The following is a 13,352-nucleotide window of genomic DNA, read 5'->3' as shown; positions in this document are numbered from 1 at the left end:
AGGGTGGGGACAGATTTCCCCTTCAATGTCTAACATCTGATGTCTATGTATGCACAGTTTAATTTCCTAACATCTGTGGTGAACTATCCCATGGGAGGATGACAAATATTTGCTAACAAATAAAATGCATATTATTTTAGAAAGTATGTATAAAATTATTATTTTACTCCTCTGTTATACTCGGAGAATTACTCCGCCTGAAGATCCTATTTCAGTAGACAAGATTTTTAACCAAAATAATTCTCTTGAAGTCTCCAGAGAATGACAAATGCTGTTGTTGGCGCTCCTTTTCCAGATCTGTAACCTTCACTGCGGAACCAGTGCCTTCCCCAAACAAAGCCTCTCAGGGATGGATTCTACAAACAGTGCTATCGGGATTCATAGACTGAGCTCTGAGGTCTGCCTCTCGCTCCCTGAGTCTGTGATCTTGAGCTTTTAAACTCCCCAGCCTTGGCTTCCTGGTCTGTAAATGTGGACTGCAGTCTCCCCTTCACAGGAAGGATGCTGGAGACACAAGCTGCATGTGAAGATGATTACATATGGTTACGTTAGAAATCATTACCCAATCAAGTAATTTGTAAATGATCACGTGAACCAGTTCTGTGATTTGAAACTAAACTGAGAGCCTTTAAACAAAGCAGCAAATAACAAGCCATGTATGGGATGCTATTTCTAACAAGGTTCTCAAGTCCAAATACACAAGAAATAGTAAGTTCATGTAAAAAGTGTCACTGGGCTGGCTCGGGCTGGGGGCACCGTCACTCACATTGAGTGGGGACGACACAGCTGGAAGTCCCAGAGTGATATTGGGCAGGGAGGGCGAGGCGTAGAGGCTGATCAGGTTCATGGAATCTTCGCGAATTAGAATGCGTTGCTGCGGAGCCAGCTGCTGTTGAAAAAAAAATGAAAAAAGGAGATTCTTAAAATATTAGAAATTCATAAGTTTTCTTGGTAAATGCTCAAATTCCATAATGCAGTTTCTACATTACCATAGCGAAGAAAGACTCCAGTGCTTACTGCTTACTTCTATATAATACTCAGGCATTTTTAGTATAAAATTTAAATGAATTTTTTTATCAGAAAGTCATAATATGGTGAAAGCCATAAGATATGGTGAATTAATTTCTATTTTCATTGTGAAGAGTTCTTTTGGAAATCTGGCTTTGCAGACTATAATTAACATGTTTGTCATGTATCAGGAAAATACCAGAATCAAAGTTGGTGACTGATGCACATTTACAACCCTTCCCGTACAACAACAGCCACAGCTTTGACCACAGTCTCATGCCGCTGTTCTCAGAGAGCCACAGGAGAGCAAGTGACACCAGAAGGCTTCTGCATTAATCACATTTTAGTATAAAATTATCAATAAGCTATGGGTGGTGTAATTTCACATTATATACTTTCAAAACTAAATTGAAGATGTTACGGGATCTCTACTTGACAGTAATATGCATTTATAATGAAATACCCTCAACCTTTTGGCGTCTCAGTACTTTTTACAACAAATACCTTTTTAACCCAACACTAAGAGATGTGTGTTCCCACATGTGGCTTACAATGGCTGCTTAGCTTACATTTTCTGTTTAACTCTTGCTCCCCTCCCAGGACTTTTATACAATAAGAGTTCCAAAGGTCTTATTAGACCAGGGAACTCTGGCCTGATACGGTTCCCAAGGGTACAACATCCTGAAAAAGAATACCCCATGTAACAGTGTGGCACAGTGGCTGCTTTCTTCCCAAACAAAAAGCATATGGGACTCCAATAATAGACCACCTCCAAGAGGGATATTGCACGCACGGGCTTTGACTAAAGTAAATATAATAACTTGTCAAGCATGTTTGGAGGAGCTGTAGATTTTCCCCGGGACAAACCTGGGATATCAATTAACAAGGGGAAATATCACGTGCCAATACAACACAGCCTCAGAATGTCACCGAAGAGTGATGCACCAGGAAAACACAGGATGTTATTCCAGAACGTTATCTCAATCATAGGACTGTTTGGAGATGAGACTCAGCCTTAACATAATACAAGCAGAAGCATAGCATGGGGTTTTCCCACTGCAGCCTGGAGCTCCAACTCAGGCTGTTTCTTCTTAAAAGAACATGTCAGTTATTCATGCATGAGAATTGTGTTATGTCAAACTATTAATGCTCCATTGAGTATATGGTGAAATTAAAGATGCCCAAGCTTCCAAAGCAAGAAAATTATTGGGAAAGATTTTTAAATTATAATGTACGAGATTATAATTTTGTTTTAGTAGTTTTTGGTAACAGTTGTGTGTTTGCTCAAAGTAAAATAGCAAGCAACTATTTTGTTTATAAAATGGGCTTTGAAATCAGTTTTAATATATAATATATGCACAGAATACAAAAGATGCAAAGAAGTAAAAATGTTTTATTAGCTCACTGGCAGCTAATACTCTTTCAAAATGAAGGAACAGCCCACTCATCTATATTCATAAAAGAGAAAAAATGTGGAGACAAAGCCACTTCAATTACGAAGTGCCTTTCAAAGTTGACTGCTTACCACAGTAGCCCCATGACTGAATCTCTGGCAGGAGAATCCACAGGCCACACAAAGGAAGGTATCTCCACAAGTGGGCTGACATCTGTAAACCCTCCCGCCCCATAACACGAAGACAACACAGTTGGGTGGAAGCCGGTTTCTTTCCAGATGTGGTGATGGGAACAGCTGGCAGGCCTGGCACTGACCTACTGTGTGCTCTCACAGGCTGTGATGCTCCCCACCTCAGCACTGACCTACTGTGTGCTCTCACAAGCTGTGGTGCTCCCCACCTCAGCACTGACCTACTGTGTGCTTTCACAGGCTGTGGTGCTCCCCACCTCAGCACTGACCTACTGTGTGCTTTCACAGGCTGTGGTGCTCCCCACCTCAGCACTGACCTACTGTGTGCTCTCACAGGCTGTGTTGCTCCCACCTCAACACTGACCCACTGTATGCTATCACAGGCTGGTGCATGCTCCCCATCTCAGCACTGACCTACTGTGTGCTCTCACAGGCTGTGGTGATCCCACCTCATCACTGACCCACTGTGTGCTATCACAGGCTGGTGCATGCTCCCCATCTCAGCACTGACCTACTGTGTGCTCTCACAGGCTGTGGTGATCCCACCTCAGCACTGACCCACTGTGTGCTATCACAGGCTGGTGCATGCTCCCCATCTCAGCACTGACCTACTGTGTGCTCTCACAGGCTGTGGTGCTCTTACCTCAGCACTGACCTACTGTGTGCTCTCACAGGCTGTGATGCTCCCCACCTCAGCACTGACCTACTGTGTGCTCTCACAGGCTGTGGTGATCCCACCTCATCACTGACCCACTGTGTGCTATCACAGGCTGGTGCATGCTCCCCATCTCAGCACTGACCTACTGTGTGCTCTCACAGGCCGTGTTGCTCCCACCTCAACACTGACCTACTGTGTGCTCTCACAGGCTGTGATGCTCCCCACCTCAGCACTGACCTACGGTGTGCTCTCACAAGCTGTGGTGCTCCCCACCTCAGCACTGACCTACTGTGTGCTCTCATAAGCTGTGGTGCTCCCCACCTCAGCACTGACCTACTGTGTGCTCTCACAGGGTGGCGCATGCTCCCCACCTCAGCATTGTGATAAGCGTGCACAGATCCAAAGTAAAACACAGAACATTTCTAGAAGATGGTTTCAAAAAGCCCATTCTTGGTGCTATATTACAACTTAGAACACTGGAAAGGCGGCTTTAACATAAAACCTTTCCACAATTGCAAACCCACACTGTAGACAAACGAACTAGAAGCATTAAATGTAAGGCTATCATATAACCTTTATGAAGCCCTTGACTATCAGCTCATCAAGGTTGAGTACGGGTGTTAGTTGTGGGCAGGCAAAGAAGTCCTCAGCGGCTAGTCAGTTACGGAGAGAAAGGAGAACCAGCATCAACAGTCCATTATCACCACCACTACCACAGTAGAGTCAGAACACGCGAATGGCACAAAGGATGAAGTTAATGCAATCCCGGGCTTTCATGGGTAACTGGTAATTCACCAGGAACTGTGAGGCTGAAGTGAGGGGAACCACCTTTTAGTAATATTCTTCAAAATTGTATTTAACTTCTTTCCTCACTACAATGTCAATTGGGAGAAGGTCTTATAGATACATAAAGTACACATAGACTGAAAAATATGCCCTTCAGAGGAGACTCATCTATTGACACTAAGATAATATTGACTTAAAGAAATGGAATCAAGTCTGTTGGTGCTCTAAACAGAGGGAACTTAGCGACAGGCACAGCACTTCCGCCAACAATTTAGAAATATAAACCATCACTACAACACACACCATGAACCGGGGACTCCTCTCCTGGACAGGGAGCTTACAGAACATCTCCCATGAAGGCTGTCAGGATGGCTGAGACAACACTCCTTAGCCTGTCTCGCCAAGTAGTAGGACGGGGTAGAGAAACCCGAGCAGCAGGCAGCGCAGGCTTTTACAGTGATCAAAAGCATTCAGCAGCTACTACTGGATCTAAACCACGTGGTCAGCGATAAAGCAAGACATGAGATGAGGTCACAACACTGTGCCACCCATGTTCTCTAAAATCCACAAGACACAAACCATAAGGACACACTTTGTAAGAGAAAACACAGGGCAAACCCCAGAAACGCCACTGCTCTGTGGGCAAGAAACATAGAAAGGGAGGAAGAAGAGGAAAGGAAGGAGGGAGTGAGGGAAGATGACGGGGAGGGGGGTGGGAAACATAAAATACCTTTACTACTTGTACGTTTGACTTGAAAACAGATACATAATACCTGCCTACTCTTGATAAACCCACAGAACACATGAACACATAATGCTCACTTTACTGAATATTCAAAATTATCTATAATAAGCCAGAGAACCAGACAAAGAAATACAGACCTGGATGAGTAAAACAAAATGCTTATTGTGAACATTTCACATCTGAGCTCTGCCATGTGTGGGCTGTGGATGCAGCCACCTACCTTCCCTAGGAAACATCTTTCAGCCCAAGACAGAGACGGTCTGACTATCTCGTCAGGTAGCACCCATGTCTATCAGGATGGGTTACAGGAAAACATACTTGTGTAAGTTGACTTTGAATTAAAGTGGTAGACTGTTTAAAAACAAGACAGCCACATTTTTAAAAAGCCCTTAATGACTTAATGTTTGCGAATGGCTTTATCCATATTTTTCAAGATTGTATCCCTTTTCTATGCTCTGTTCAGAAAAATGATATGAGAAGTTCTGCATGGTAAAGAAAGAGTTATTTCCAGGAAGTAAAGCTCTCGAAGTTTGAAGTTTTCATTTTACATTGAAGATCATATTTCCATAAAATGTGAGATAACACTTTGAGGAAAATAATAGCAATAATTTTTATTAAATTTTTTCATATACTCTATTCTTCACCTTCCCCAAGTTTTCCGTGTTTGCTTCCGTGTCCCTACACACCTAAGATCATGCCCTTCTCCCTCTCCCTCTCCCTCTCTCTCTCTCTCTTTCTTCTCTCAATAAAGTAACAAAAAGTCAAAGCAAATGAAAATCAAAACAAATAAATCAAGACAAGAGATACCAAAACAAAATCAACAAAGAGCCCACGAAGAAAACATGGAGTCTATGTTGTGTTGGCCAACTATGCCTGGGCACGAGGCCTGCCTTGGGATGAAGTTGATATATGAAGGGGCACTCCACTGGAGAAAACTGGAGGTTGGAATTTAAATTTTATTTATGAGTATGTGTGTGCATGTATGCACATATCAGTATGGGTACACGAGGGGACCAGAAGAAGGTGTCAGATTTCCCGGAGCTGGGGTTACAAGGTGTTGTGTGTCCCCCAACATGGATGCTGGGAATGGAACTTGGGTCCTCCAGAGAAACAGCAGGAGCAGCTGAACTGCTAAGAGGCCTGGGAGTTTGCTTTCTAACTCTGCATTTCTATTTTTATGAAAGATCTTGCTTTGTAATATTGGCTCATGTGATTATTGTGTCATAACAATTTCTTTTCCAAGTGGGGGCCGAGTTCTAATTGCTGCCATATGAACCGTCGCTCTGAGGTACCCACTTAAATAAGGCAGCAAACGCCATGACAGTTATTACAAAACAACAGGCAGATGAATCACGGGAGGCTGGAGCGACACAAACAGCATCTCCGGGGATCTTAGAACATTTAGCCTTAGTATTAGAATTATTTTTTTAAAAAAAAATCATTTGCTTTTTCTGGAAAATTTTTTTAAAATAAAATATCAGACACGGCCATTAATGTCAAACTAGAAATAAGCCAGCAGCTTGGCTTCGGCTATGATAGCTATCAAATAAATCTACCGGATCTAGCGTCATGGTGCTGATACCCATGGAAGCATATTTGAACCCACAGGCCCACAGTATTAGCAATCCAAGCAGCTAGATGGCTAGAGACATCTCTGATGGAAGCTGGAAACAGAAATGCTTGAGGTTTGAGTGCCCAACCAAGTCTGCAGGGGAATAAAGTGAGTAGCTCCAACAGTCTGCATTCCGGGACTGAGAATATGAGGAAAGAAAAGGAACAGAGCGGTTAGAGCATGAGACGCGCTCTTGTATGAGAGCTGCTGGCCTGAGGACACACAACTTAGTGAGTTTTCCCTATGAGGAGTCAGCGCTACTGATAGCAAAAATGAACTTGTTCCAGATTTCACAAGGTGCGACCTCTTTTCCACAAAGGGGCGGGAACCAGTCTTGCCACCGTTTCACCCACCGGGAAGCTGAGGGTTAACACAAGTTTGGCAACTTGGCCAACAGCTAGTTTTGTAGCAGTGCCCAGGCCCAGCCTCCAGACCGAATCCGGACACCTCACCCACTACACTCAGGGGCATCCTGCGTTGCGAACCCAAGTCCATTCTCCCTCCAGTCCTGCCTCTGCCTCATCTCATGAAGGTGGGATTCGCACCTTATACGATAGAAAACAAAACAGATTCAAGAACTTTGGGGGTCCCTTTTCCAATGTCCTAAGCCACAGATGCAAATAGAATGCCATTCATTCATGTGTGGTCTGAAGGAATTAGGAGCATTGTTTTCTCCTTACAAACCATGGCACAGAGAGCCATGCACACTCAGGCTGCCTTTATTTATTTATTTATTTATTTATTTATTTATTTAACTTGGTGACTGGGGTTGGTCTAGGGTCTTCTGTGTGCCAGGCAAGGATGGCACCACGAAGAGACACACGCAACTCTGTCTTTTTTCCATTTTCCCATCCAGACGGGTTTTCACAATGTGACTTTGTACCCCAGGCAGACTGTAAACTTGAAATATTCCTTTTACCCCCCTGTGTTATTCGATCAAAGCAGAATAGTCTATAAATGACGCATTACACAACCGAGGGGCTTGGAATCTCACTGTGGGAAGAATTTTGCCTTCCAACTTCCTGTTGCTCTGAAATCACATTCTATTATTAATCTTAGAGGGTAGCTGTGGAAATCACACAGGGAGTTAGTTCGAAGACACACTTTCCTGTGTCTGGTTTTTCTAGGTGGTAGCGGGCCACAGCCAGAATGTTAATTCGCTGAGAGTCGGCGTAAAGTTCTGCTGCCTCCTCACCTACCCAGAATGAATTACACTACAGAACTCCATGAATGTGATGCAACAGAAAAACACATGTTAGCCATCAGGGTCGCATTTTTGTTTCTGGGCCACAGAAAGGCTGCCCATCAGTGCATGAAGGTCTGCCCACCTGGCCTTTGGGAGCACAGTTCAGGCACACAATTAATTCATTATGAGGTAAGTCTCTGCTTGCTTTTGAACTAGCCTTGCCAGCACTGGAAGTGAATGTCCTGCCACTGACCTGGAGAAATCCCTCTACCCTTTAAACTCTACTAAATCACATTTCCTTCTGTTGTGATTTTCTTTTTTGGCTTGGTGTGGGTGGGAGGAAAGATTTGCAGTGGTGGAATACATTCAACAGTTAGCTGAAAAATTGGGATATCCAAACCTAGTCTGTGAGAGTAAAAGACTGAGGAATACAAAACGGATTGAAATAAATAAAATGCCTTAATTTATAATCTTCATTCTCTCTGTCTCTGTGCACACACACACATATAGATACATGGATGAAATTAGGGTTAAACAATCTAGACAGTTTAGTAGGTCCCAATTAGCCAGAAGAGAAAAATCCTTCCATTTTTCCATTTGGTTCCAGTAATGTTTCTTCCTGGTTTTCATTCCACTTTAACAGAGAAGTGAATGGATGTGTTTATAATGAAAAGCTAAGAATGTCTTCCCCAGCATTTCTCAAACCACACTTTGTCCTCCCTCTGAACGTAATCAAATCCCACAGGCTTGTCCTCATGCCTCTGCACCCCTTCACTAAACAGGCTCGGACAAATACTGTAATTCTTTCTGCATCTAATAAAATGTGAGCATGCGCTAAAGAGCCAAAGCCACGGCACCTACATCGCTGCTCCGCGCATTACCTGCACGGATGAATGTCCAGCCACAGGCTCTCATTTCTCAAGAGTACAGACAGTCCCAGGAGCGATCGTAACCTAACCCCAACACGTTTGTGTGGTTCCTGAGAAGAGCGTCGTTCAAATGAAAGTGGAAATATAACGCTTATTTACTTACTATTTGGATGAAATTATTCTATTCTTGTAAATAATTAAGGGGTCATAGAAAAGTCCCTCGACATGAGGATGCAGTCTCGACACCTGAAAGTCCTGTTTACATGTGGGGCCGCAAGTACTCACAGAATATTCTAGCTCACATCATTGCTGGAGAGTAAAATGCAAAATATGTAGAGAGTGACTAGACAGAGAGAAGCAGGAAACCTATGGATGCCTTAGAGATTAGCACATAGGTCTGGATGGAGGTTGGTTGGCCTTCCAGTAGCTGTGGCGCTCATAAGGGAGGTCTTCATCTTTTCTACTCATGCTCTCGCGCAAATAGCAGTCTTAGGAGAAGCTGTCCTATCTGAGGAGGAGTCACATCTGCTCTGTCAGGCACCTGGGGGCTCTGAAAGTGATCAAGGGATGAAGGGCCAGGCTGTGACTTCTGGGGTGACACCACACAGACTCACTCACAGCGACACTCCTCAGGCAGGGAGTCTGCCACTGTCGGGGTGAGGTGAGTTTAGACACTTGGGATCCCAGCATGATGCTGTGAGCGTCTTACTTAGCGCGTTCTCCTCGCCCAGCACTCGGCCTGTTCTTCTCTCCTGAGCATTTTGAGTTTATGAGAAACCAAAGGTCAATGTGAAGACCTTGAATCTTTTAAAGCAAAAGGGATTTTCAGAGACAACCTCCATTTCCACCTAATGATTTCAAAAAGACTAGTAGTCTACGTTTGTGACAGTGTGTTTGTGTGTGCATGTGACTATATGGAACTCTAGACTGGAGGACATTTCTGTCAGTGAGGACGATTGTTTAAAATCACTGGGTTCCGTCAGGAGACAGTACAGCGATTCCCTTGCAGGCAGAAGCGTTTTGGTACAGTGTGGATAATTCAATGGCAGGAACACTACAGATAGAACCCAATGAATGACAGATTTGATGACTGTCTCTTAGTCTCAAAGTACCAAGACTATAAACTACAAGAGGAGAGGCAAGTAACAGTCTCACTCAAGAGCAAATCACAGCAACTCTTTTTGTACAGAGTTTGGATAGGAAGAAGGCAGTATGACACATAGAAGAAAAAAATAGGGCTTCAGTCTCTGATCAGTCTGTTCAAAGTAGTTCCATTAACACGGCTATTCACACTGCTACGTCAGCACCTAATAAAGCAAGCACTGTAACTCTTCATGACAGCCACTTTCTTCTTAGTGTCGTGTGTCACTGACTATAACAAATGATAATATTTTAAAACAATCTTCTATACTAAGTCACTTTCGATAATGAAGTTCCCATTTTTATTCGTGAATAAAGGGTATATGCAAAATACAATCACGTAGTAAATACTAAAAAGTGATTGCTTGGTGCAGCTCTAGCTCCCTCAATCATAATACAGACATCAATTGTTTTCTATTATACTCCAGGTCAAATGACTAAAACCTACCCTGTTAGCAGTTAGTGTGAGAGGCTTCCATGGACTTTGTTGGATTTTTATGGGTGTAGTCCTACTAGAAAAACAAACACCCAGGCAGGATGACAAATCTGTGTATCATTGGGCAATACAGAAGCAGCTTAGCTAGGAAAGTAGGAATGTTGGCTTGCATGGCAGTGTTTCTCCAACATGGATGTTATCAAAACAACTCTAAATATAATCAAGTTTATTCAAACCCACATATAAACTATTATCGATATGGGGCATAGTAAGAAAGACAGCTAATCTTTCTTTATAGCGGGGAATACTTAGGCTCTGTTTATAAATCTGCATTGTTTGAAAGTGAGGGGGCCTGGACAACTAAAACTCTTTACCACAGAACCAGTTTCCAGAAGTAGAAGGAGAGGGACCTTACCTCAGGCGTGGGAGGCATAACTGAAGCCTCATTTTCGGGGACATTTCCGGCGGGCCCATTGTTTGGTGAACTGGGGCCAGACCCTGGAGAGCTGCTACTGACTGAGGATTCTGAAAAACATGGGGAAACACACATGCATTCGTGAACAACACACAAAGATCAGCTCCGCTGGCTATAATACGTAGTGCCAGACAGGGTGTGTGAATGACAGGCGTTACACATAAGAAGCAAGGACGTTTGCACTGTTTCTAAAGTCTCCTATCTCCCCACTTTGTTTTGAACTGTCAGAAGTACTATACGTACCATCAAAGGTACAGAGCCATTAAAGGTCACAGAAGCCTTCGCAGAAAAGGGGAAACAAGAAAGGCACAGTCTTTCCTTTGCTTTCATGCAATCAGCATACAGTGATAGAGATAGTTCATCTGCACATGGCGTGAAAGCAAGCTGCCAACACATCGGAGGAATCCAGGGTAAGTGGTCCTGATGCTGAACTCTATACTGATCTTTACTTGATACACTAAGAGCATATCATATTATAGTACATGTCAGTCCAATTGTTTGAGGAAAAAATAAATAGAAACTAAAAGTTTATACATTTCATTGATGACCTTATAAAATGTCAGGTGACTTTAATTTTACCCCCATTTAATTTCTGGAAGATGAAATGTTGCCAATTTAGTAGTGTACATATTTAAATATCAATGAATAAGAAATTTCTCAAAAATTTGAAAACAATATAGACTACTTGATAATCTTCAGATAAAAAAATTCATATGGATCCCAACATGTAAAGAAACTAATGTGTTTTAAAAACATCTAATTAAAAACTGAAAATTCCAATTCCTAAAAATCGAGCTGCCCAAATTATTGTATTGAACATGGAAAATTATCCTTGCCACGCTCTGCAATCACTTTTGGTGTTTTCTAAGCGCCGCATCCACACCGTGCTAACCCTGCTCTGTTCAATGGCGTGGTCTCTCACTCCTCAGGGACTGAGAGATGGGACCTCATTCCCACCCGCACATTTTCCTTCCAGCCGTGACTACACTCTGCTGCTGGAACTCTTCTTAAACTCTTCAAACCCGTGGTTTTCATTCCTTTCCCTCTCCCAGTGACAGCACATTTATTTTTACCCATAATCCTACCCTACCCTTTTACTGCTTCCATCGGTTCCTCAAAATCCCCATGCCCTTCTCGACTGAGATGGTCCCTACTCCTGGGACTGTTCCCTCATCTGACAGAAGGTAGTGGTCCCTGAGAAGATCCATGGTTTACTCAGACAACTGCACCCTTTCTTTCAAACAGCACCAAAGTTTCCTGCTTTAACGAAGCAGTCCCAGACGCGCACGCCTTCCTCTGTGCTCAGGACTCCTTTTCCTCCCATCAGTCTCTGCACACAGACGTGCACTAAGTTTGCAACCGTACTGATTCTGTGTCTGCTCTGATGCTCAATCCTATCTTCGGGCACACTGCTTTCACGGATGTAGTATTTCTTGTGTAACGCTCAAAAAATCTAGTCTGACTTCCTTTGAAATGTTGGATTTTGCAACAATTTATTTTATTTTTACTTTGTGTGTGTGTGTAAGTCCCTAGAGAGGCCAGAAGAAGGAGTCAGTCCCCCTCCACCAAGCTGGCATTACAGGCAGTTGTAAGCTGCACCAAATGGTGAGAAAAATCTGGAGTCCTCGAGAAGAGCAGCAAGTCCTCTTATAACCACCGAGCCATCTCTCCAGGCCAGAATTTTGGGTATGTTTAATCCTCAAATACATGTGTAGAGATCACATCATACTTTAATATGCAGTGTTTCCTGCTGTGCTTGCATGTTACCCCATCCTCAGAGTCATCCTTATTCGTTCTCCCGAGCCACCAGCCTTTCATCCCCCTCTTCACCGAATCTCATACATGTCTGACGACTGCCATGCCAGTCTAATTATTGATTACCTTTTCTTAAACTGTGGCATAAACTCTTACTGTTCAGAGTCACCAGAGTAATCTCTAAAGATTTTCTTTAAATTTTTCTCACACTTGCCCTTTCTGCTCTCATCTCCGCACAAACACACATTTCCCACATGTGCTTTGCACACTCCATGTCTACTGCCGACCTCACTCACTGGCCTCACTAATCCTGCCTGGAAATTTAGTTATGTGCTGTCTGCCCCCATTGATCAGGGGCCCACAAGTTCCAAACAGGATTTTCTTGACCTCCATTAAAGTAACTTTTAGCTGTCAACTCTCTGCTCTGAATGTTGCCTTACTCTAAAGCATGGTGCGATTAGAAGGACGGGGGATTGGTGAATGAATTCTGGCCCTGACATTGGTTTATTATGGCATTTGAGCAAATTATTGGTACCACAAAATGTTCCGTCCCGTATGCTCAATGCCTTTCTGTCCATATATTTTGATAACATTGTGATTAATCTGGATGTTTCCAACACTGCCTTGTAAAATGTATCTTCTTTCTCTCTGTATATTTTTTTTTGAAACAGGGTCACACCATCCAATCCGGAAGGGCTCAAACTCTTGACCTCCTCTCTCTGTCACCCTAGTGCTTGCATTATAAATGTAATGTAGTAATGCAACAGACACACATTAGTACGTGTAGTGTAGTAATGCAACAGACACGCATTACTACATGTAGTGTACTAATGCAACAGACACGCAATACTACGTGTAATCTAGTAATGCAACAGACACGCATTACTACGTATAGTGTAGTAATACAACAGACACACATTACTACGTGTAGTGTACTAATGCAACAGACACGCAATACTACGTGTAATCTAGTAATGCAACAGACATGCATTACTACGTATAGTGTAGTAATACAACAGGCATGCATTCCTATAGACACATGGCTTTTTTAATTTTATTTTTTAATGCACTTAAAGATTCTTACAGACACTTCTTTT

The 13,352-nt window shown here is 43.0% G+C and overlaps 1 protein-coding gene across 2 annotated transcripts in view; it reads right to left on the bottom strand.

The window, feature by feature from the left end:
* Hdac9 (histone deacetylase 9) overlaps nt 1-13,352 on the bottom strand; it is a 474,463-nt gene that overhangs the window by 313,063 nt on the left and 148,048 nt on the right. For both annotated transcript variants that reach the window (XM_057782117.1, XM_057782116.1), the window contains 2 exons: nt 10,441-10,550; nt 767-889 (listed from right to left, as the gene is read on the bottom strand). In XM_057782117.1, coding sequence (XP_057638100.1) covers nt 767-889; nt 10,441-10,550 — 233 coding nt within the window. The remainder of the gene's footprint in view (nt 1-766; nt 890-10,440; nt 10,551-13,352) is intronic.

This window comes from Chionomys nivalis, chromosome 10 (genome assembly GCF_950005125.1).
Source record: "Chionomys nivalis chromosome 10, mChiNiv1.1, whole genome shotgun sequence".
Classification (NCBI taxonomy): Eukaryota; Metazoa; Chordata; class Mammalia; order Rodentia; family Cricetidae; genus Chionomys; species Chionomys nivalis.
The sequence above is the reverse complement of the archived record's forward strand: the minus strand, read 5'-3'. Positions and strand labels throughout refer to the sequence as shown.